The 26,786-nt window shown below is 44.5% G+C and overlaps 1 protein-coding gene across 5 annotated transcripts in view; it reads right to left on the minus strand.

Moving 5' to 3' along the window:
- DPP6 (dipeptidyl peptidase like 6) overlaps positions 1-26,786 on the minus strand; it is a 944,937-nt gene that overhangs the window by 351,165 nt on the left and 566,986 nt on the right. For all 5 annotated transcript variants that reach the window (XM_027051282.2, XM_027051281.2, XM_027051278.2 and 2 more), the window contains exon 2: positions 16,281-16,395. In XM_027051282.2, the coding sequence (XP_026907083.1) occupies positions 16,281-16,395 (115 nt within the window). The remainder of the gene's footprint in view (positions 1-16,280; positions 16,396-26,786) is intronic.

Raw genomic sequence — 26,786 nt, forward strand, 5'->3', positions numbered from 1 at the left:
AGCATGGGACTTCTGCAGACCTTAGGGTGGAGAGAACGTGCTTTGTATGTGGGACGGATGTGAATCTTTAGGGGCTGGAGGTCAGACTGTATACACAAAATAATGGTCCCTAACGATATCCATGAGTACTGGTTATGGACTGAATGGCACCCCTCTCCCATTCATATGCTGAATCTTTAACCCCAATGTGACTATACCTGGAGATAGAGCCCCAAAAGAGTCATTAAAGTTAGATGAGATCATAAAGATGGGGCTCTATTTCAACCGGACCAGAATCCTGGTAAGGAAAGGGGAAGAGACAGCGGAGGTCTCTCTCCCTCCCTCTCTCTCTCTCTCTCTCTCTCTGTCTCTCTGTATGCAGACAAAAAGCAATGTGAGATATAGTGAGAAATTCTGCCAGCCAGAAAGAGAGGTCTCCCTAGAAACCAACTCTGCTGGCATTTGGTCTTGGGCTTAAAGACTCGAGAACTATGAGAAAATAAATTTCTGTTGTTTAAGCCACTTGGTGTGTGGTACTTTATTATGTCAGCCTGAGCCTGCTAACACAACTGATATTTTCAAAATTTTAACTTCCAACTTTTTGTTGCTAGTACACAAAAACACAGCATTTATAGATCTGGTATTCTGTACCCTTTCTTTCTTTTTTAAAAAGTTTATTCACTTATTTTGAGAGAGAGAGAGAGGGAGAGGGAGGGAGGGAGGGAGGAAGAGAATGCATGTGGGAGGGGCAGAGAGAAAGGGAGAAAGAGAGAATCCCAAACAGGCTCCACACTGTCAGCACAGAACCTGACGCAGGGCTTGATTGAACCCATGAACCATGAGATTGTGACCTGAGCTGAGACCAAGAGTCAGACGCTCAACCCACTGAGCCACCCAGGTGCCCCATTCTGCAACCTTTCTAAACCGACCCGTTTGTTTGACGAGCACATCCTATATAGGCATTCATTTGGTCTTCAATAAGAAGAGTTTGACTTGTTCCTTTCAAATAGAAATAATCCATTAGAATTGCCAAGAAACTGGTTTGTTTAAGAAAGTCAAGGTCCAAGTAGCAGTAAGGTAAATTGTAGCTACTGATGGGTTTGGAGGAATGAGAGCTCACTTGGCCTCAATGCCTCCAGACAAACCGTGGATGTTTTCAGTGAGTGTTCCATTTTCCAATAAATTTGTTATTGTTTGGTGGAGATTTAGTAACGTGAGAAAGGAGGCTGCAAACATTGCCCAAAGCTGAGAGGAAGAACGGAAGGTGCCCGGGTGGCCGGGGAGGGGGTGGTCAGGTGTGCAAACTTCCCCAGCTCAGCCAGTGAGAGGTCAAGACATTCCACTTAAGGTCAGAGGAATAAGACACATATACAGAAAGACGTTTTCTTTAAAAAAAAAATTTTTTTTTAACATTTATTTATTTTTGAGACAGAGAGAGACAGAGCATGAACGGGGGAGGGTCAGAGAGAGGGAGACACAGAATCGGAAACAGGCTCCAGGCTCTGAGCTGTCAGCCCAGAGCCCGATGTGGGGCTCGAACCCACGGACCGCGAGATCATGACCTGAGCCGAAGTCAGCCGCTTAACCGACTGAGCCACCCAGGCGCCCCCAGAAAGACGTTTTCATATGAATTTATGAAAGAACCTTATAAAGGACTTAAAAATAACCTCAAAGGTCTCACAACAGAGTGAAGAGAGGAGGCGGGAGGCACGTAAGTGAGCGATGTTCTTCACTTTACCAGGAGTCATCTGTCAATATAGATAGATAAGCACACAGCCAAGAATCACAGGAATAGGGTGTCCGGGTGGCTCAGTCGGTTGAGTGTCCGACTCTTGGTTTCAGCTCAGGGCATGATCTCACAGTTTGTGAGTTCAAGCCCCGTGTTGGACTCTGTGCTGTGAGTGCGGAGCCTGCTTGGGGGTTCTCTCCCTCCTTCTCTCTCTCTCTCTCTGCCCCTCCCCTGCTCGTTCTCTCTCTCTCTCTCTCTCTCTCTCTCAAAAAACAAAATACATAAACTTAAAAAAAAGAATCACAGGAATAAACATCAGAAACACTAAAATCCGAATTGGTAAAATGTAATGAACGGTCTCTAGAGACTGGTTGTAGAATTGAGAGTCCAAAAAAGAGTATTATTGTTAGTTTGATTTCGGTTGAGCATTTACTAGCTTCTCCACCGTCCATTTTTTCTTAATCATTAATGAAGTCACAATCTGATCACAAGCATCCACTCACACCTGAACCCAGCGTCGGCGCTGGCGTGCGTCTTCACGATGCACCAACCCCACGGCCGGCTAATTTAACCTTCCCAGATGGCGGTACAGTTTGCCCTGCGAGCAAAGATGTGCAGTGCTCTTGACAGAGAGACAGTGGCTGGAGCGAGCCCTCACCAGTGCGGCTAGAGGACAGCTGGGGGACCCCAAGGGCCCATGTCCCAGGAGCAACATGCCATAGACACCTTTGGAGGCACACTATTCCAGAAATCCTCACCACCTGCCACACGGAATATAGTTTTGCTACTTGAATTTTATTGGCTTCGCTGATTGATCTGTATTTAACTTGGCTCCTGTCAATTGTACGGGAGCTGTAAGTGGAACTCGCATCTGTGTCATGCATGTAAGTAAGACAATAGACATCAGTTAAGCCAATGCAGGGGATGGGTGTTGTCCTTTCCTCTCTACATTTTAAAAACTGCAGTATATGTCCCCAGATGTGAATGCATTTCAGTTCCTTCTCTGGTGGCAGAGAGGATGCAGAACCGAAGTCTGAAGCTGAGAGGAGTTGTCAGGAGAGGTCGGGAGGCGGGCAGGAGTCTCCTTGAACCGGGGGAAGGGGGTCACCAGCACCGTGGCCCCCCGAGGGTCCAGCACACCTCCTCCTCGCTCTTACCCTCCATGGTGCCTGCCTGTAAGCCATGGCCACTGCAAGAATGGCAAAAGCATCTATTTCCCTTTGTGTCACTTTCCCGTGGCTGCTGTAACAAAGCACCACGCATGTGGTGGCTCAGCACGGCGGACCACTGTTCTTTCTCTGCTGTGGAGGCCAGAAGTCTGCAGTCAGTGTCCCTGGACCCAAAGCAAGGTGCCTGGTGGCAGGGCACACTTGTGCGGAGCTCTGGGGGGCGCATCTCTTCTCTGACTCTGCTGGTGACTGTGGGCGCTCCCCGCCTCCTGACCACATCACTGCAGTCCCCGCCTCCCTGGTCCCGCTGCTGTCTCCTCTCTGTCTGTGTCAAATCCTCTCTGCCTCCTTCTCACACAGATACATGTGGTTACATTTAGGACCTGTGGACAATGGAGGAAACCCCGCCCCCCTCATCTCAGGATGCCTAAGGTAACCACCTCTGCACCCTTTCTGCCATATAAGGTAACGTTCCCAGCTTCCAGGGATTAGGACACACACGGAACCTTCAGGGAGCCTTTGTCTCACCTACCAGATCCCTCAAGGCCTTTTCTGCATTTCCAGCTAACCCACTACTTCAGAAGGCATCCTCTGAAAATACGATAATCAGACATTTACTGAATTTTTTAAAAAAAGACACAAAAAGAGGATAGATAAGGACAAAGCAAGGGAGAAAAAGACTGCTTCATCTGAGGCTCTGGAAACTACCTCTTAACCTCATTCCTGGTAATTCTGATACCTTACCTAAAAGCACAGAATTAATTTACAAATAATCTGGAACTTGAGGAATATGAAATAGCCATCTGAGAAAGCCTGTATATACACACGTGTATGTGCTGGTTTTGGTGAAGTGAGAAACAGCATTCGTTCGAACAGGGTTTAAGGTCAAGAGTTCTGCCTCAGAGAGAAGGCAGGCCACTGCAGCCTGGAACTCAATCCTCCTGGGTCCTCTGAAATGCCTGCTTCGTTGTGGGCAATTTGTCTCCGGTTCCCTGATTTTATTCTCCTATCTATTTCTGTGTTCCTAACCTGGACCCGGTAACTCGACTTAAGATTCCTAAATTGCTGCCTTTGGTTCCTGGCTGGCCAGAGTCTTCCCTAAAATAGCAACTCCTAGACTAGCCAGTCCCTTGTAACAGATGGTCCTGAAGGCTCCCCCAATTCACCTGAAATTTACCAAGAGGCTCTCATCCAAACCAGGCAACAGACTAGAGAAAACCAGAGTGTTAGGATAAGACTTATCCTTTTCATTGTTTGTATGCAACCGTGCCTTTAAAATAGGATGCAAAATGTAGCAACGCTTAGAAGTGCCCGTTTATGGATAAATGTGCAGGCACATTTGCCTTAGAGTTTTAACACAAGCGTGAATAATAATCTACTGCCATCCCTTAGATAAATGGGTCTTTAGTGCAAGGATTCAATAAATAAGCAAGATGCACTTCACAATCCTAGAGCTGATGATGAAAAGTCAAAGTAGAGGCTGTTAAGATTCTCCCAGGGACCTACTTCTCAGGATTTCGGAACCCTGCCATTAACTATAAGGTTAGTAGCAGGGTAAATGACTTCGCTCTTTTATAAGAATCTGTCAGAACGCCCTCTTTTAAGATTTGTTTCCATTAAAAAAAATTTTTTTTTACATTTATTTATTTATTATTATTATTTTTTCCAACGTTTATTTATTTTTGGGACAGAGAGAGACAGAGCATGAACGGGGGAGGGGCAGAGAGAGAGGGAGACACAGAATCAGAAACGGGCTCCAGGCTCTGAGCCATCAGCCCAGAGCCCGACACGGGGCTCGAACTCACGGACCGCGAGATCGTGACCTGAGCTGAAGTCGGACGCTTAACCGACTGCGCCACCCAGGCGCCCCTACATTTATTTATTTTTGAGAGACAGAGCACAAGTGGGGAAAGGGCAGAGAGAGACAGAGACACAGAATCCGAAGCAGGCTCCAGGCTCTGAGCTGACAGCACAGAGCCTGATGTGGGGCTCGAACCCACAAACTGTGAGATCATGACCTGAGCCGAAGTCGGACGCTTAACCGACTAAGCCACCCGGGCACCCCAGATTTGTTTCCCTTTAAAGAATGGTTCAAACTCACTGTTCAAGTTCAAGGGATGCAGACTGCATTCGTCAAATATTTCATAAGTCAGTGGGTCCTGTTGTGGCAGACATGGGTCTGCCTTCCCGGGAACCACTGTATCCTTCCAGGTCTTAGGAATACTTGCTTCCCCAAACCTCTTCCAGCTAAGGGAGGCCAAAGGCCATGTAATACACTTATGGCAACTAAGCTGTCTCCTGGATGGTTGCAGAAAAAGACAGAAGTGTTGGGGCGCCTGGGTGGCCCAGTCGGTTAAGCGTCCGACTTCAGCTCAGGTCACGATCTCGCGGTTCATGAGGTCAAGCCCCGCGTCAGGCATCTGTGCTGATGGCTCGGAGCCTGGAGCCTGTTTCAGATTCTGTGTCTCCCTCTCTCTCTGACCCTCCCCCGTTCATACTCTGTCTCTCTCTGTCTCAAAAATAAATAAACCTTAAAAAAATTAAAAAAAAAAAAAAGAAAAGAAAGAGACAGAAGTGCATGAGGCACGTTCTGGGATTTTCCCTTCTTTCCTGTGATGGTAGGAGATGTGTTGTGAGAAGCCGCTGTGGTCACTCCACCAGCACACTCACACTAGCAGCAGAGATCTCTGAGCCAGGGAGCCATCCTGGGACTGGCCATTCCTAGACCTCTTCTATGAAACAGTACAATACCTACGGCTTGAATTATTTTAGTTAGATATTCTGTTGGGGACAGAAGTACTCAGATACACTGTAACTTCTGGGTTCTGGATAAACGCTCAGGCTGATCCCAACGTGGCCCATGGACGGGCTGGCCTGGTACATGAGCTTCCTGCGGTGCATCCAAATGTTTATGAGTACCTATACACCCCTTCCCAATGAGAAGATAATTTATGGTTTTAACAGATTCTGAAAACAGGTACAACGTATAAGTTGTTACAGATGACAGAAGCCGTTAGAGTATAATCACAAATCCAGAGCCTGGACTTCCAGACCCTCCCAATTTGCCACCACCCCACCCCTTCAGCCTAACTCTTGGCATGCCTTATGTCCCTCCATGGCTTCCAAGCCAGACACCCTCTGTCCAGAGAGATGCCCGGCAGGCTTATTATGGCTCGTGGGGACCTCCCTTCTTAGATTACCATCATTTCTATTGTACCCGTCTTTCAGGTTCCCCATCTTCCAAAAAATCTTCCACGAATGCTTCCTGCCCTCCCCGATCTCTCCTATACTCTGGGCTGTCATAACAAATATTATCTGCACTATCCCAGTAGAGAAGTTAGTTTCGCTTGACATTAACAGATTATCTTTAATCCGAAAGGACAGCAGCACAGCAGCAGCAGCAAAAGCAAGTATCTATTTCATGAGCAGAGCAGACACTGTTCTCCCAATCAGCCAGCTGGCAGGTGGGTGCGAACAGACACAGAGGAATCTAGAAACAGAACTCCAGACGCCCAAGTGCGAGTGAAGGATACTAGATCACATAACTTGGGTGTCCTATGACAGGACACTTGGTCGTAGTCACACACAACAGATGAGCTCTGACAAGACTGGATTTGGGGGATGAGGTGAATACAGGAAGGAGAAAAGAGAAAATGCCTGGATGGGGCGCCTGAGTGGCTCAGTTGGTTAAGCATCTGACTCTTGATTTGGGCTCACGTTTTGATCTCATGGTTTGCGAGTTCAAGTCCCACACTGGGCTCTGTGCTGACAGTGCAAAGCCTGCTTGGGGTTCTCTCTCCCTTCTCTCTCTACCTCTTCTGGTGTCCTCTCTCTTTCTCTCAAAATAAATAAATAAACTTAAAAAAAAGGAAAGAAAATGCCTGGAACACATGACCAAACTACCTATATTTTTTTTAATTTTTAATATTTTTGTTTTTGAGAGAGAGAGAGAGAGTGAGCAGGGGAGGAACAGAGAGAGAGGGAGACACAGAATCCAAAGCAGGCTCCAGACTCCAAGCTGTCAGCACAGAGACTGATGTGGGGCTCAAACCTACAAACCGTGAGATCATGACCTCAGCTGAAGTTGGACGCTTAACCACCTGAGCCACCCGGGCACCCCCGGACCACCTATTTCTAGAACAATCTATAAGAAACAATAAGATGTATGTTACTTGTTATGATACATACATAAGTTATTAAATTATTGTTAAGCTACTTTGTGATTGTTGGAGGGATTATATATAGATTATGTATAGATGAAAAATTGAGCATCAATCCATCTTAAAATACAATGATGAATCTCACAAACATTATACTGACAAAAGAACCAGTTGTAAAAGAATACATCCTAAACGATTATTTTAATATTGTAAATTCAAAACTTATAAGAGCATGCAAAACCCTTCTACGGTGTTAGAAATTGGGTTACCTTTGGGAGGATTAGTGATGAGAAAGCATGAGCGGGGGCTTTTGGGATGCTGGTTACATTCTGGATACTGGCTACAGGAGGCTGTTCAGTTTGAAAATTCATTAAACAATATAATATTGTAAATGTATTTTAAATAAACATTTGAGGGGCACCTGGGTGGCTCAATTAAGTATCCAACTTCGACTCAGGTCATGATCTCGCGATTCATGGGTTCAAGCCCCACATCGGGTTCTGCGCGGACAGCTCGGCTCAGAGCCTGGAACCTGTTTCCGATTCTGTGTCTCCCTCTCTCTCTGCCCCTCCCCTGCTTGCACTCTGTTTCTCTCTCTCTCTCAAAACTGAACGTTAAAAAAAATTTAAATACATAAATAAATGTTTAAAAATCAATTGTTCCAGAATTTTTAAAAAGATAAGCTTTCACACACTACACACCTATCAGAAAGGCCAAAATCCAGGACACTGATGACACCAAATGGGGCGGCCTCTTTGGAAGACAGTCTGGCAGTTTCTTACAAAACAAAAGATACCTGTACCATACAGGCCAGCAATCATACTCTTTGGTGTTCACCCACACGGGGTGGCAAATGTATGTCCACATACATAAAAATCGGCACCTGAATGTTTACAGCGGCCCTGTTCATAACTCCAACACGTGGAAGCAACTAAAATGTCCTTCAGCAGGTGAATGGATAATTAGTCTGTGATGCATCCAGAGAATGGAATATTATTTAGCACTACAAAGAAATGAGCTGTCAAGCCATGAAGAGACAGGGGAGAACCTTAAAAGCATACTTCCAAGTAAAGGACGGCTTCATCCCATATGGTTCCGACTATATGACATCCTGGAAAAGCAATACCACAGAGTCTGTAAAAAGATCATTGCCAGGGGTTATGGGGGAGGGAAGGATGAAAAGACAGACGTCGGAGGATTTTTAGGGCAAGGCAACTCTTTTGTATGACACTGTCATGGGAGAAACCTCTGTCCAAGTCCATGGAACGCATAACACCAAGAGTCACATTAATGTAAACTACGGACTTTGAGTGATAATGATGGGTCAGTGCAGGCTCATCAACTGTAAAAATGTACAGTCGGTGGGGATGTTGATAATGGGGCAGGATGTGCAGGCCTGGGGGCAGAGGGGGTCTGGGAAAATCTGTACTTGCTCTGAGTCTTGCTGTGAATCCAAAAGTGCCCTAAAAAAAATCCAGTTTTAAAATTCGGTGGAAATTTTATTACAGAACTTTTGTTAACTAGCAGCTACAACGCTGAAGCCGAGGGGCTCTCTCAAATGTTAATCTGAATATAGTTTTTTTTCCACACAAAGTCGTTTCATCTTATTTGGACTCTGGTATACATTCAGAACACATGACGAGTGTCTGACTTGCCCAAACCTACTCTGTCCTATAGGAGATTCCAATTTATGAGCCGTGATGGCCAATTTGCTAGATTTCACTCCCTCTCAGTAAAGCCTAGTGGGTCCAATTGAAAACTAAAAAAAGATAAGCTGAGGGTTAGCAAAGCAGTTACACACATTGGATGTAAACCATGAAATTTCAACTCCACAAAAACCCTCTCTATGTTATGCTCCCGCCGAAAAGACTAGTGAGTCTCATATTCTGATAACCTCTGCTTGGCCTCAGCCCAAAGTCTACCATCACTGTGACTTTCAAATACCCAAGGCTTTTCAGTTACACGCCACCTGAAAGCATTCTGGTGTTTTCCATCAGAAACTATGGTCTGCATTCTCCAACGTGAAAATCCGTAAGGTCAAATGTCTGGGCTCTTTTAATGCCAACGTGATCCTGCTGGATTTTTCAGCTCCCACAACAGTAACGGTGGCATTGCAGAATGTCAGAGTCTTTGTCATCGGAATGCAAGATGTGTAGCTACCAAAAAAGGCATACACCTTGTGTGACCTAGCGTAGACACGTATTTAATATCTGAAAATAAAATTTAAACAAAAGAGGTAACTTTGAGCCTATTACGCCAAAGAGGAATTTAGAAAAGCGCACAGGCTAGCAAGGGAGAAATGAATGACAAAATTGAAAAGGACACATTCTCATTTGGCTCGTCCCTTTGGAAGTAAGATTGCCTTAAACACTTTTAATTTGATTTTTAAAACATAAATTGTGTATAACTGGAGGTAATTAGCCTGCACTACAGAACAAGGTACTTGTCATTCAGAATGATTACCAGGAGCCCCTTCAAGATCCTGGGCCAGAACACGGCCTCCACCGCAACTCTTCCTACCAAGCTGGAAAGGGGACCCACGTGTACGTGGGAACATTTCTACCAAAAGGCTAAGTCCAATGAGTTCAGAATGGATTTGGGGGGCAGGTAGAAAGCAAGTGCTGTAATCTGACTTTCAACAAACCACAAGACTAGAAACGAGTAGTCCATGAAAAAGGTTATTTATTTTTTTAAGTACATACTGCAATTTCTAAGTAAGTCTACCAAAATGGAGGCAAGGCTGGGTGGGAACACACCCAAGATGACCCAAATATGTGCAGGGTGTTATCATCACGAGGACTCTCCTCTCGTCAAGACTACACTTCGTCCCTCACCCACCGGAAGCCACTGCTGCACTTAATTGTGTGCACAGTCTTCTAGGTCAATGACTCAGTGATAGGCATAATTCAACTGGCCTTACCCAAGCCCTGCCCAGGATTTCTGTTCTGTTTTTGCTTCCAGATTGCACTAGTGGGGCATTCTCCTGATGGGCGTTCCTTCTGTCTTTTTCAGTGGACGCTAAGCTCTCATGAGGAGCAATTGTGTCTCCCTTTCTCCCATTTTACCCAACAGTGAGCTCAATGCTCTCAGCCCCCAAGAGGGGAATCGTTAGTGTCTGACCAGTGAGCATGCACCATTGGTTAACGCGAGGATGCTCTGTGTATTCGTGAGTTTGAGAAAGCTCCGGAGATAGGGACAGGTTAAGGGATTTGACATTCTCTTCCACTTGACGGAATTTTGACAGTCAACACACAAGCCAGTGCTGCAGCCCAGGACAGTGGATGCACAAAGCCCGTGACAGAAGGGAACAGGATGCTATTGAACGGGCATGGCTGATCATCCTAACCACAGAACACACAATCCCTGAGCACCACGACTTGGAAAAAGACATGCTAGCTATGGAAGCCCAAGAGAACCGAAGGGTTAGTCCTGGCTTCGCCACATTGTTACTTCGACAGAAGAATAAAAGAAATTCTGCTCTTCAAAGCCTTTTCTGGAATTCGGGGATTCACTACAGCCTCCCCACCAGCAGATGCCTCTCGCTCATTGTTGTTGCCCCTGACAACTGGCCTCCAGCATGCAAAGAGGTAACAGTTTACAGTGACGCTGGCCTCTATTGCCGATGCACAAAAGCTGAATGTCAACGACGCTCAGGGTCAGCGGCTGCATTTGAGAGAAGGGGACACCCTGCCCTGTGCAGCGGAGAAGACTGAGGGACAGTCCTCCGTGTGGCACTGCATGGGCGCAAGGAGAGAAGGCTTCCAGGACCGGTTCGTAACTTATTCAGTCAGGACATTTACTACCCAGCCTCGTGGCTGGACCATTGGTGAGAAAGGAGCTCCAGGCCGCCCTAGTATTTCACTCTGAAGTGATGATTGCAGGAGCCCTTAGACTCTGGGTGACGTGAACACTCGTGTGTGCCTTAGGAGGGCAGATGCAATTGAAACTATCCAAAACACTGCTGCTTTCTAAGTCCCAAAGCCAGGGCTGGGCCAACACAGAATCAGTCGCTCAATAATCATTTTCTCACATAAAGGACAGTTCTGCTCAAGGAAAAGCAAAGGCATGAATATGCCCTCCACAAATGCTCAGAGAGACCTGATTTCCTCCACAAGAACTAAAAATACGTGGTTGCTGAAGTCCCCAGCTAAGGTGAATCACCATCAGCCAATCACAAAACAGAACGAGGGCTGTTGTCTTTACTAACCCTCTCCTTACTCAGATTTCAGTGATTGAATCAACTTTTTCCTGATCAATCAGATACACCATATTGAATCCTGAGTCCTGGTGCCCCAGGCAACTCTGGTGTGCCCATAAAGCACGTTCGAGGAGAGAGCAACACTCTCCTTTCCGGAATTGCTACCTGAACCTCTTCAATGGTAGGCAAGTTTTCATGGTACTTTAGTATATATGTGGCCACAGGACACCAGTGTTTTTTAAATAATTTTTCCACCATCATTTCAACGAACAGCTCAAGTGAGATAAAATTCACTTACTATAAAGTTCTGCTTTTTGATGTGTGCGGCTCTGTAGTTTTTTTAAATTTTTTTTTTTAACGTTTTATTTATTTTTGAGACAGAGAGAGACAGAGCATGAACGGGGGAGGGGCAGAGAGAGAGGGAGACACAGAATCGGAAGCAGGCTCCAGGCTCTGAGCCATCAGCCCAGAGCCCGACGCGGGGCTCGAACTCACGGACCGCGAGATCGTGACCTGAGCCGAAGTTGGACGCTTAACCGACGGAGCCACCCAGGCGCCCCACGGCTCAGTAGTTTTTAATGTATGAACAGAGTTGTGAGTCCATCACCACTATCAAATTCCAGAATATTTGCATCACCCCCAAAAGAAATCCCATGATGCATCTGTGTGGGCTCATCAATTGTATCAAATGTACCATCTGGTAGGGATGCTGAGAACTAAGGGGGCTATCCACGTGCGGGGATAGAGGGTATATGGGGAAATCTCTATGGTTTCCTCTCAATTAGGAAACTTCTCTAAAAATCTATCATTAAAAAAAAAAGAAATTTCACACTTATTAGCAGTTACTTCTTACTGTCTCCAGCCTCAGCCCCTGGCAAACCACTAATCTACCTCTACTTCTATGGATTCGCCCATTCTGGGATCCCACAATATGTGGCCTTTTGTGTCTAACTTCTTTCACTTAGCATAATGTCTTCAAGTTTTGCCCATGTTGTAGCATACATCAGTAAGTCTATTCTTTATGGCTGAATAATATTCCACTGTATGGACATATCACATTTGTCCATACTTGTGTATCTATTCATTAGGTGATGGACACTGGGTTGTTTCCACCCTTTTGGCTTTTAGGGATACTGGTGCTATGGACATCCATGTGAAAGTTTCTATATGAACATATGCTTTCAGTTTTCTTGGGTACACTCCTGGGAGTGGAATCAGTCAGTCAGTCATACACTAACTCTATGTTTAACTTTTTGAGGAACTACCAGTTTTCCACAGAGACTACACAATTTCACATTCCTACTTTCAATTGAAGTTTCCAATTTTTCCACATCCTTATCAATACCTGTTATTTTCCTTTTTTTTTCTTTTTATAGCCATCCTAGTGGGTATAAAGTGGTATACTGTGAGTCTGATTTGCATTTCCTTGATGACTAACGAGTTGAGCATCTTTTTTTTTTAAACTTTTTAAAATATTTATTTACTTTTGACAGAGAGAGAGACAGAGCATGAGCGGGGGAGGGGCAGAGAGAGAAAGTGAGACACAGAATCCGAAGCAGGCTCCAGGCTCTGAGCTGTCAGCACAGAGCCTGATGTGGGGCTCGAACTCACAAACCGTGAGATCATGACCTGAGCTGAAGTCGGGTGCTCAACCGACTGAGCCTCCCAGGTGCCCCACTGAGCATCATTTTTTATACTTATTGGCCATTTATATTTCTCTGGATAAATGTTTTTGAAATCCTCTGGTTGTTTTTAATTAAATTATTTCTCTTTTGTTTTGAGTTATAATGATTCTTTATATAATCTGGACATTAGACTTTTACTGAACATATGACTTGCAAATATTTTCTCACATTCTATGGGCTGTCTTTTCACTTTCTTGATAGTGTCTACTGATGTCAAACATTTTTAAGTTTGACGAAGTCCAATTTACCTATTTTTTTCTTTGGCTGCTTATGCTTTTGGTGTCATAAATCCAAGTTTATAAAAATATGCTCCAAAGTTTTCCTCAAGAATTTTATACTTTCCAGCTTGGAGCCTGGAGCCTGCTTCAGATTCTGTGTCTCCCTCTCTCTCTGCCCCTCCCCTACTAGCACTGTCTCTCTCTCTCTCTCTCAAAAATAAATAACAACATTAAAAAGTTTTCAAAGAATTTTATAGTTTCAGCTCTTATAGTAGGTTGTTGATCCACACTGAGTTGATTTTTGTATGTGGTGTGAAGCAGGGCTCCAACTTTGCTCTTTTGCATGTGGATATTCAGTTTTGCAAGCATTATTATTTTTTTAAATTTTTTTAAAGTTTATTCATTTTTTGAGAGAGAGAGAGACAGAATGTGAGCAGGGGAGGGGAGAGAGAGAGGGAGACACAGAATCCGAAGTGGGTTTCCAGGCTCCGAGCTGTTAGCACAGAGCCCAGCGTGGGGCTCGAAGTCAAGAACCACAAGATCATGACCTGAGCCGAAGTTGGACGCTCAACTGACTGAACCACCCAGGTGCCCCATAGTTCTGCAAACATTATGGGTTGAAAAGACTATTCTTTCTCCATCGAATGATCTTGGCACCTTTGTCAAAAATCAGTTGACCGTGGATGTATGGGTTTATTTCTGAGCCCTCAATTCTATTCCATTAGTCTATATGTCTACACTTATGCTGCTATCACAATGTTTTCATTACTGTAGCTTTAGAGTAAGTTTTAAAATCAGGAAGTAAAAATACCTTAGCTGTTCTTTTTCAAGGTTGTTTTGGCCATTCTGAGTCCCTTGCGTTTTCATATGAATTTTAGAATCAGCTTGTCTATTTCTCCAGTAAAGGCAATTGGGATTTTGATAAAGATCTGATTGAATCTATAAATCTATTTGGGAAGTATTGCCATGTTACCAATATTAGATCTTTTAATCCATAAACATTGGGTATCTTTCCATTTACTTAGGTTTTCTTTAATTTCTTTCACTTATGTTTTCCCATTTTCAGTGCACAAGCCTGTACATCTTTTGTTAAACCTATTCCGAAGTATTTTATTCTTTTTGAAACGATTGCAGCTGGAACCATTTTCTTTTTTTTTTTTAATTAATTAATTAGCGTTTTTGAGAGACAGAGAGAGAGGGACAGAGAGAGAGAGAAAGATAGAGACAGCAAGCCAGGGAGGGCCAAGAGAGAGGGAGAGAGAGAATTCCAAGCGGGCTCTGTGCTGTCAGTGCAGAACCCGATGTGGGGCTTAAACTCACCAACCATGGGATCATGACCTGAGCCGAAATCAAGAGTCAGACATTTAACTGATTGAGCCGCCCAGGAGCCTCTTAAGATTTTCTATACACAAATTCATGTCCTCTGTGAATGGAGATAGTTCACTTCTTTCCTATCTGGATTTCTTTTCCACTTGCATTACCTTGGCTAGAATCTCCACTACAACATTCAGTAGGAATGGGGAGACTGAACATCCTGTCTGTTCCTGATCTTAAGGAAAGGCTTTCAGTCTTTCACCATTAGGCATGATATTAGCTGTGGGTTTTTCATACATGGTCTTCATCAGGTTGAGGAAGTTTCTTTTTACTAGCTTGTTGAATGTTTTTCTATGAGAGGATTTTGGACTTTGTCAGATGCCTGCTCTGTATCTACTGAGGCAATCATGTGGATTCCCTCCCCCTTTATTCTATTAATATGTATGTATTGCACTGATTTTCATACATTAAATCAAATTTTCCTTCCTGGGATAAATCACATTTGGGGATGGTATACACTCCTTTTTATATGGGGCTGGATTCAGCTGGCTAGAATTCTATTGAGACTTTTACATCTGTATTCATAAGGGACATTGGTTATAATTTTCCTGTGGTATCTTTACCTAGTTTTCGTTTCAGGGTACAGATTACGGTTTTCATTTAAGATTTGGCATGGTTTAAATGTACATGGTAGTTTACTTGCGCTTCTTGCAACAATGTAAAAGTTATCTATCTACCTATCTATCTATCTGCCTATCTATTCATTTCTACATTTCAATGTATCTACTTCTCTTCCTACCTTAAGGCCTAATACTTGTGCAGTTTATTTGTTGAGGATTAGAGCTGTGGTTTTTGTTCTCACAACTAGGAAGCTGATATGACAATGAGAATGTGGCCGCATGGTTTCCTATAACTGCCGTGTGGTTACCTTACAGAGAAAGTCTTCCTTCCTTCCTGAACCTCACCCTTCATTACCACCCTCTTCAAATATCGCCTTCTTCCTGAACTTCCTCACAAAAGATCTCTCTCTCCTCCAAGCTCCCACAGCCCTTATTTTTGAGACATTAATTGGGGCAGGTGTATGCACATTTTTGTGGTAGGTTTTTGCTACAGATTTTTGTGTGTTTTTTTCCTTCCTGAGAGAGTTCTCACTCTTTCTTCTACTTTTGTTATTTAGCGAATAGTACCAAATAAGTAACTTGGTCCTTAGTTCACACTTAACATATGTCGGGTTTTTTTTTTTTAATTTTTTTTCAACGTTTATTTGTTTTTGAGACAGAGAGAGACAGAGCATGAACAGGGGAGGGGCAGAGAGAGAGGGAGACACAGAATCTGAAACAGGCTGCAGGCCCTGAGCGGTCAGCACAGAGCCCGACGCGGGGCTCGAACTCACGGGCCGTGAGATCATGACCTGAGCTGAAGTCGGACGCTTAATCGACCAAGCCACCCAGGCACCCAACATATGTCGTTTTAATAATTTTTAACATTCATCCTTGATATAGTAGCCATGAATTCCATGAGATTTATAGAATGACTACATTTATAATGCCACTGTCTTTAAGCTCAAGAAGCATGAATAAGAATTATGAATTTTAATATATGCCAAGTATTTCTACCTAGTCAACAATTATGTAAATAAATTCAAAGCATCCAAAATGGATTTTTTCATTGAAACATATTGCATCATTTAACAAAATGACACAATGAGAATCAGAACCTGGGAAAAATAAATTATGTAATAGGGAGTTACTTAGAAAAAATTTGCAAAGCAAAACTATGCACTTTCTCCCTTACAGTGACTTGCTTTTCCAAGAATAAATATAAGTACCTGGTGTCAGCAGTATGACCGAGGTGACAATCAAGGAGCAGATGACCAGAATCACAAGGAGTGCAATCGCTATTCCCTTCCAATTTCTTTGTGGAGGATTACTCCCCACCAGCTCCTGAAAACAACAATAGAAGAGAAACCCAGTGAGTGGAAACATGAAATCAACCTAATAAATACACTCCATTTAAATCAAGAACCGAGACACAAAACAGCGAATGAGGCACATCCTCATCCCTGAAGTTAGGATTAGTTCTTTTTTCCACCCTTCTGCTTCCTGCTCTCATCCCTGTACCTTGGCAAAACCTTATCTCAAGAATGAATGTGGTATTCTACTACATTTACAGCATTTCTGTGAACTTAATGTCTCTCCACCAAGCACACTAGGTCCTACAGCACACAGGAACTGGGGCACATCTCTGCACTCTAGCCAACCTACTAACCCCCATTGAGTCAAACCCAGTATGATTAGTACTCCAGCTCCAACTCCTCTCTCATTTTCCTTTCGTTTACATCCACACGGTTACCAGATTCAAATATTTATTTAGCACCTACTGCGTGCCACAGTTAATTAAACTCTACACACTGCTCACTATCATGAGCCTTTTCTTCCTTCTATAACATCTCATACAAGGCTTCAAGATTCCCCAGGTCTCTTCACTGGGTAACTCACTTATACCTATTTTAGATTTTAGTCCCTCCAGGGAACCATGTTTGCACTGTAGCAGGGTTCGGACAGGAAGAAGAATCGGGAGACATTGCTAAAGTGTGCTACAGGTTAGACAGATCTAGGAAATTAACCAGGCATATTGGCTGCTGAGACCAAGCTTTCAGTTGCTTTCAAATCAGGATGGTCATGTAATTTACATTCCAAGTAGAGATCCTTTGAAAGACAAAGGGGTTAATATCTATAATTAATAAATATGAGAGTTTATATTGATAATTATCATTAATTATACAAGAGTACCTGCACCTCCCCAGGACAAATAAAGACGTATGGCCACACTGCAAATGATCTACTGCTCTTTCTGCCCATACACAGATCACAAAATCTTCTTTCTTATAAAGGTCCCCATGATTATAACTCATATTAACGCCAGGTCAAGATGAAGTAGAATAGAGATGGTCTCAAAAAGTAGAGAACACAATACCCGAATACAGCTTCCTCCAAAACTGAAAGTTCATTAGAATGTAGCACATTTTTACAAGTTGAAATAAAGGTAATACCAAATGTAGGATGGCAAATAATTATTTGGAATGCAAATATTCAATTTTGGCCCTATAGGTTATCAAATTAAGAAAAAGTATGAGGGCCATTATGGTCTTAGCAAGAAAGAGTTTTATAGTTGTTTAGAAATTTCTACCAATCGTATTTGCCATCTAGAACCGATCTATTAAGTAGTGGCTTTTTAGCACTTAAAAATGATGAAAAGTTGTACTGAGTTGCTCTCATTTCTTATTGGATAGGTTTTCTATGTGAGAAAATCAGTAGCCAATAACAAAAACAAGTGATCAGATTTTGCTGATTCCACAGCTTTTCACTTTGCCCAAGTTTACAAGGAAAATTTGAAAATTCTCCAAATCTGTGAAAAGCATAAATCTTGAAGCAGTACTATTCATTCTACCAATGTAGTGCACATAATCTCTTGCACACCCTTGAACACTGCTCAGATTTCCATTTTTTTTATTTTGTTTTACATTTATTTATTTATTTTTGAGAGACAGAGAGAGATAGAGTAGAAGTGGGGGATGGGCAGAGACAGAAGGAACAAAGAATCTGAAGCTGGCTCCAGGCTCTGAGCTGTCAGCACAGAGCCCAACGCAGGGCTTGAACTCACGAACTGAGAAATCATGACCTGAGCCGAAGTCGGACGCTCAACCGACTGAGCCACCCAGGTGCCCCGAACACTGCTCAGATTTCTTGAACTCTGCTCAGATGAAATCCCAGGGTAATCATCAAACCAGAATACTAGAATAGTCAAGACCAAATCTTATTCAAGATCCAGAATGACAAAATGTTATTGTCTTCATGAGGTCAGATAATTGATCTCTTTGAAATCTTGTTTTTAATACTACTCCAGAATTCTAAAATCTGTTTTAAACACATCTGTTAGATGCACTGGTCAAAGTTCATAGGCAGAAAGAAGACTAAGACTTTTGCTTTGTGTCAATTTCTTGACCAGCTAGTAGTGTAGCAGAAGTGCACTTGAACCCATGTTGCAGTGACAGAAGACCTTCTGGGACTCAGTGGGCCCCTTCCTAGCCCAAACGCATCCCCAATGGGATATCCAGGTCTAGGCTAGATGGGGTCACAGATGAAATAGAGAGTGTCTGCCAAGATGACCAGAGGATGGAAATGTTTGCAAAACATGTCACGTGAAGTAGGCTTGAAAGAATGTTCAGTCTCAAAAGCCAAATACCTAGAGTCTTCACTGGAACTGTCACATGCAAGAGAGAGGAAACTTATTCTGTATAGCTCTGGAAGGTAGAAATTGTTTCAGTACAATTTCAAAATTCCCAAGCACTAATATTGCCTAACAACAGAATGGGGGGCTTTACCAAGAAGTGAGCAAGATGGTGAACACCTAACAGGGATCCTGGAGGTCCACTCCCCCAGAAAGGAAGGTGGAAATAAATGGTCTTAAAAATGCTCAATACAGTAAAAGTCCTATGAACACATATAGGATGGAAAAGAAAGATGCAAAGCTGTGAAGTTGCTCCTCTGGGTGGAAAATGAATGGGAGTCAAGAGACTTCTGGAAAGGGGCAAAGGCTCTGATTCCTGCATGTTCACCGGACTAAGAAAATATTTTTCACAGAAAACCAACTTAGTATATATTATTGAATGGGAGAATGGACAGTAGATAACCAAACAGGCATTGACAGCATAGCTCACTCAAGTGAAATGATTCTGGATCACTACATCATTTCTTAAAGACAGGTGCACCATATTGCCTTCCAGGCAGCATTCTTACACGCTGAAAAAAGCAGAGAAATTTTACCCACAGGAAAGGAGACATTCTTTATTAAATTCCATTTTCATTTGCCAAATCTTGCTTTTCACAGTACAGTAACTTTTTTTAACTTACATAAAAAATACTGTAACAATAATAATAATAGGAAACAAATTAAGGAGGAAACAAATCATGAATAATCTTGCTAATCCAAGAGAACAGAAATGTTCATTTTCCCCATTTTCCTTTCTAGTCATGGTCTATATGCACATTTAATTTCTACTTGGGTGTAACCAGAATATAGAGACAGTTTTTGAGTTAGAATGCAGATTAATATGCACTTCCTTGAACGTCTCATTTAGCTCCCCAGATTCAACTGACTTCCTCATCTTAACTTGCAGGAGCTGACTTATTGAAAATTTGAGTAGAGCTGACCCTGCTTCCCATGAAGGACAAGAGAAGTTAATAAATTATCCCCTGAAATGTTAAGCTTCAGTAGTGTATTTCTCAGCAGAATTATATATTTTTGCCTAGAATGGTGAAAATGAGACTATAATACATTCCCTGTTCTGCTTGGTACCACCACATGCATATCTCAGAGATCCAGTAAAATGGAAGAGCATATTAACAATTAACCATTTGGTGTAACAAGGTGAACAAGTTTCTATCAGTCCATCTATCCACCCATCCATCCATCCATCCATCCATCCATCCACCCATCCATCCATCTGTCCATATGTCCATCAATCCATCCATCCACCCACCCACCCATCCTTCTATCCATCCATCCACCCATCTGTCCATCTCTCCATCCATCCACCACCCATCTATCCATCCATCTACCCACCTACCCATCCATCCAGCCATCCAGCCAGCCAGCCACCTACCCATCCATCCATCTGTCCATCCATCCACCCATCCATCCATCCATCCATCCATCCATCCATCTGTCCATCCACCCATCCACACATCCATCCATCCCATCCATCTGTCCATTCATCCATCCATTGCCAAAGACCAGCTCCAGCAACCAGGGGTTCCTGAAGGAAGAATGGCATCGGTGAAAATAAAATAAAACTAAAATAAAAAACTGCAAAATAAAAAACTAAAATAAACTAAAACTAAAATAAAAATGGATACAGACAACAGCAGTGTGTTGAACTGGCCGATTTATTGTAGTAAATGTGGCATTATATATGCTAGTGATTTCCTTGTAGCATACACCATCTATGTTTTTCTAACATTATCTAATTTTGAAAATGTTCCTATGTATAAACGACCTTTAAGAAATAATATGGTGATTTCCCCCAACTTTCCCACATACCCTTTGATTATAGATTAATTTCTTACATTATTCCATTATGCATCTACGTTTATCTATAATCTACAAAGCATTTGATTTGCTGTTCTTGTGAAAGGCCCTCTATTTCTCAATATCTCAAATGGAACAGTGACAGGGACATGACCTCCTAACCACATGAGGCCAGAAGAACAATGTGTTTGCCTCAGTCTGAGGTGTCAGAAAGGGGCTGAAAAGGCCTTAGAAACCCATGCCTCATACATTCTCAGAGAGACAATGCACCTAGGAACCAATGAACCATTCTGTAGCTTAACCAACTAGGTTCAGTCATCATCTGGAATGCCTCCGGGAGGCCAGGTGGGCCTAGGGGTTGAAGTCACCTGTGCCCAGAGATACACTCCTTAGTTGCCGGAGTGGGGCTTTCAAATCCATATGTCTCTCTTATACAGGCCCTCTTTGCTGGCAAAGGTATGAGGCCATCCTTCCTGTAAGTAGAGGAGTCTCCACAGGGGATGGCAAGGGCTAAACGTAAGGCTGCACAATTTCTTGTGGAACCTTATTTTCTTCCCTAATGGTTTTTTTCCCAGGGGGCCTGCCGAGGGCAATTCCCCAACAGACAATACCCCAGGTACTTTTAAGGCCAAATTACCTAAAAGCGGGAGTACGAGAAGCTTCACTGTCGGTGGGCTGCCCTGCAGTCACCAATCCGTCCACAGCCCAGGCTTTGGCACTCAGGCTGGGATAGCTCGGCTTCCAGCAATCCATCCACCCACCCACCCATCCATCCATCTGTCCATCCACCCACCCACCCATCCATCCATTCGTCCATCCATTCGTCCATCCATCCATCCATCCATTCATCCACCCACCCACCCACTCCATCCATCTGTCCATCCACCCACCCACCCATCTACCCATCCATCCATCCATCCATCCATCCATCCATCCATTCATCCACCCACCCACCCACTCCATCCATTTGTCCATCCATCTATCCGTCCATCCATCCATCTGCCCATCCATCCATCCATCTGTCCATCCAACACATGTTTACCCAGGTCTTACTCTGCCATCCCTGCCCTGAGAATGTTGGGCACAGCAGTGAACAAAACAGACTACATTGTCATCAACCCAGCAAGCTGAATGGCTTTCATTTTTCCGTATTTCCTTTCTTGTTCTCTAGTGCAGGGATGAGGCACAAACAATAAATACATAAACCCAGTAAGAGAAGAAAAAAGCAGGATAAGGGAGTTGGAGGGAGAGTGCCTTGTAAGCTGTTTGTATATAAAGTCGTCAGAGAGATTTCCTAATAAAGTGACATTTGAACAGAAACTCCAAGAAGTGCAGCTGGGAGGAAGGAAGGACATCAGGCTGTTATGGGCTGAGCTGCGTCCCTCCTAAATTCACATGTGGAACCTCTACCCCCCCCCCCACCCCCCCACGGTGTGATGGTATGTGGACAGAGAGCCTCTGGGAGGCAAGGAGGGTTACATGAGGTCAGGAAGGTGCAGCCCTCAGGACAGGATTAGTGTCCTTATAAGAAGCGATACCAGAGAGCTTGCCTTCTCTCCCTGTACCCATTTGTGAGGAAAGACCATGTGAAGACACAGCAGGAAGGCGCCGTGAAACGCCTGAAGAGAAAAGCCTCGTAAGACACTACAGCACCTTGAGCTTGGGTGTCCAGTCTCCAGAACCATGAGACACAAATCTCTGTTGTGCAGCTGCCCATCTCTGACATTTTGGGAAGCCATGCCTAGTTTCCCAGGCACAGTTCATCATTCTTCCATCTGGACACAACCGTGACTCTTTGTAAATGCTCTTCGGTAACATTACTGCACTATTCAATGATGTATTTAATTCCCGTGCCATCACCAGGCAGCAAGCTGCTTAAGCTTGCCTTGCCTTGCCTTGCCTTGGCGTGCTCGCGTTCCCGCATTGCCTTGGTGTGCTCGCGTTCCCGCATTGCCTTGGTGTGCTCGCGTTCCCGATGCCTGGTATAGAACGTGGGACGCCACAGCGTTCCAGGACTGTGTGCTGAATGAAAGAACGGATGCCCGAATGCCTTTAGAAGAAGTAACTTTATTATTTGCTGGCACCTCTGGCAGAAAAGCTATTGTCGATTGATGTGGAAAGCAAGGCATTAATACAAGCCCAGCTCCACTGACGATACCATAAATAGCAGTCGGTCTTAACAGACGTAATGCAAACTGACATCTCGAGTTGGCAATTGCCTTGTCCCTAGTGATATAATTGGTACTCGCATTTGTTCTTAACTCAGGCAAAAAGAAAACAAACAAACCCAACCAAATGAACGAGAAATAAACTCAACCTTTTCCTGGGTTGTTTGGTTTTTCTTAAATATACAATTCATGGTTTCAGAACGTTATTATCTTCATAATCTGTGATTCGAGTTTGATATTTTACGTGCCAGTTGTACAACGAAATGGGAGACGTACAGATTAAGATAATAATTGAAGACCCACCGTGTTCTGTGGATGGATTAAGCTGGGCCACCTGAGCCACCAGGCCCTGCCCGTCTGTGTCCACACCTGACCCACCTTATCTTGTCCTGAGCTCCCCCTCTCCCACCGCATTCCCCTCGCTGACTTTATCACACCCTATGCCTCATGATAAGGAGCAGAGATTCACATGAAGACGCTGAGGTGATCCTTTAGAAGTTAGAGAAACTGAAAGCTGCCCGGGTGGAAAAAAAGCAACGAAGCGGTGGAAGACAAAGGGAATCCAGGGCGTGAGTGTTGGGACTACACACAAATGTGCGTGGCGGCATACTATAATTTATGCAATGTATAGACACGTAAGGTTTTGCCTTACTATCTATTGCCAATCACTACCAGATGATGCTTCCGTGCCACTTGATTGACAAATGGGGGAAGAACCCAAAAGCACGCCAAATTTCCAATACTGTATGAAGAAAGGAAACGCAGAGAAATCACATCCCTTTTGGCCGCTTCCCCCAAAGACGGCAAAGCGGCATTTTATCTTCCATTGGGTGCCCGGAGGAGGGTGAGCCGGGTTGCAGCCACCTCACTCTGCGACAAAGCACACATCCCCACGTGGCAAACACCCACCTTGAATGTTTCAGGTGGACCTTGCAAACAAACAAACAAACAAACAAACCATGTTTGTTTTCTACGACGCAGGTACGGCCACACACAGCTAGTGAGACAGAAGGAGCCCCCCTTCCGGCTGAAGTGGGGGGAGAAGATGGTTTCTGCCGCACACTAAGGTCTCTCCCTAAAGGAGCCCTGTGACCGTGGGAGATCAGCGTGGGAAGCTGCGGGCACGGGAGCAACCAGGGTGGTCGCAGGAGAGCAGGGACTGCAGGGACAGTGGAGGTCCGGGCCCTGCCAGCCTTGCTGGGGACAGCTGGCAACCGTGCACTTTATTTCCCTTTGCTAAAGGCGGAGGGGTCGACCAGATGGCCCACTCACTAGGGAGGAAGGAAGTGAATTCAATTATTTTTCTCACAACAGTCCGTCTTTGAGCCAATCAATCTCCTCTTCACCCAGGCAGCTTTCCGAAGTATATTAAGAAGAGAAGAGGGTTTCCAGCTCCCAAAACTGAAAAAGGCCTTCCTTGGGATATAACTAGATCCACGTTTAGGTAATTGATGGTTTAAAATGTTTCCAGAGGATACACACGAAGCAGCAGCTCATCGGACTTCACGGTGTCGGCCAGAGTCGAAGACGCCAGCCAGCGTCTGAGGGGGCAGAACAGAGCTCCCTGTCCAGCAAAGCTCCCTGGATCCTGAGCAGGGACAGTCCTCCTGCTCCCTGAGACACTCCCCTCCTCTGGGACTGCTGTGTGGTGTCTCCTAAGTCCTCGTGATGCTTTTCCTAGTTGTGAGTGTAAGAGGTGGCTGAGGGCTGTGGCCACAGGGTACTGATTGATGCTGACTCCCTGTCAGTGACTCTGCGCTTGACTGCAGGGCTGGGGCGGGCTGAGCAGCCATTTCGGAAAGACAGGAGCAACCAAGGCTGTGGGGGGTGAGGGGGGCGGTGCTGGTGGTGACAGATGGACTCTTACCCTTCAAAAACTTCTACTGATTTCACTAATTAGAAATTAAATCTGGTTGACAGGCCCCACTGCTGAGGTCGGGCAGTTAATTAAGAATCGCCATTATCTTACAGGAAAGGAGGTGGTATCCCCCCCAATTCTGCCACACGCACTCTCGGGTGCCCCCCCCCCACCTTGCCTTTAACACCCCTCCTGCTCACACCGCCTCCTCCGTGTCTCACAACTCAGGTTCTCTGGGGCTGTCCACCAACCATTCTGTATTTGCCTCATGGACCTATCTGGAATCGGCTCGCCTTTTCTCCTCTGAATTTGGAAGCCTCTGAGGTTGACTATTTTGCATAACGTGACTCTGTGCAACCGCCTGAGGGCACAGCGCTTTGCCGCCCGTCACTGAGGCAGCTGTCAGCCCTGTACCTGCGGTTCAGCAAGACTGTGTGCACAGAGCCAGCTCCCACTCCATTAGCCCTTCTGGGAAATCAAAACAAAACGAAGCAGGCAAATTATTGACTGTAATTATAGATCTTCTAAAATTTCTTCATTATTTTTTCTACTTTAAATTCCACACCAGGGCTCCCATTATTTTAGGCTTTTCAGTTTAATTGGCTGTGTTTAATCGCTTCTTTATGAAATTGACTCGAAATGTAAGTTATTCTTACCTTCGGAGCTCAGTCTACCTCGGATCTATTTTGATGTAACGTTTTAAAGGTGTCGTGTTGCATAAATCACCAAAAGCAACGGCCCTGTGACCTGATCACAGTCAGAAGAGATCTCACACGGTATTGTGCCCAAGAGAAGTCCCTCTCAGGGAGAATACTGGATGTGAGTTGCAGAATTTAAAATTGAGCATCTGTATCTTTCCATGTTGCTGCGAGGGAGAACGTCTTACGATCTTCTTCAGATAACGGCCGACTTTGCACAGACTCCCCGAAACCCACAGGCAGTTTTGAGACCGATTGGTCTACACTGGGCAGCATTTTGGCAAGCTCGACTTCCCAGTGTCAAAAGTCCCCTCAGGCTCTCAATAAATATTAAGTATCTAACAAGCCTCAGAGGCAAGAGCTACCAGCAATTTAATGGCTGCAACAAAAATAATCTGAGCTCAGTTTTTCCAAAGGGCTTGCCCCCCTGTTACAATCTTCCAGCACTGCACAGAAGCCTTTTGAAAAGGGCCTTGGTCGAAATGATCGCCACGGCCCTCCTCCTCCACCCATGGGGGCCAGAGCCGCGTTTCTGCACCGCGAGCCCTCCTCTCTCCTCCTCCACCACGGGGGTGGCCCAGCCTGGGTCAGAAGTCCACTCGAGGGTCTCAGGTGGGGGATCCAACTCTTTGGATTTATTCTTGCTGGCTGTCACGAAACATGAGATCAGATGAGCGTAGGGGGAGCGCCCATTTCTGCGTGGGATATGGATTCAGAAGGAAATAGAGCAGGTTTATGAGAAGTAGGAATGGGAGAGGTGGAGAAGCAGAGACAAGAGACACATAAAGGGGGTCCCTACTGGTTTTCCATTTCTTTTTATTTTTTAACGTTTACTTATTTTAGAGAGAGAGCGTGTGCGAGCACGAGTGGAGGAGGGGCAGAGAGAGAAGGAGACACAGACTGTGAAGCAGGCTCCAGGTTCCAAGCCATCAGCACAGAGCCCGACGCGGGGCTCGAACTCACAAACCGCGAGATCATGACCTGAAGTTGGACGCTTAACCGACTGAGCCACCCAGGTGCCCCTGGTTTTCCATTTCTTGACTTAATTTTCCTCCTGAGGCATGAATGAATTTTTCCCTTAGATTTAATAAGACATTTCTATTTCTTTAGGAGATATTTTATCTAGTTTGAGTCCTTCTCTAAAACTTGGGAACAAAGAAGCTGAACACGCGGGATGCAGCGATGCCCGGTCTGGCGGTGCAAACTCCTGCCAGTGTCCGTTTCCAAGAAGGCACTTGTGCTCACTCATGAAGTCACACGCTCCAGGCTCCAGGGTCTGTGGCACATTCTGGCCAAACCTCCACTCAAAACCCAGGTGAAGGTGAAGATTGAAACTACTCACTGGGTTTATAATTTCAAAATAATCAATTTACTAATTTGACATGTGATTTTATTTGAAAAGCTCCGTTCTTCCACTACTATAGTTATCTTTACAGCAAAATCCTGAGTGAAATATAGTGATGACCTCAAGCGATCCTCAAGGATCTACACCTGTCACCATATATCAGCAGTGGAGTGCA

Source organism: Acinonyx jubatus, chromosome A2, assembly GCF_027475565.1.
Source record: "Acinonyx jubatus isolate Ajub_Pintada_27869175 chromosome A2, VMU_Ajub_asm_v1.0, whole genome shotgun sequence".
Taxonomy (NCBI): Eukaryota; Metazoa; Chordata; class Mammalia; order Carnivora; family Felidae; genus Acinonyx; species Acinonyx jubatus.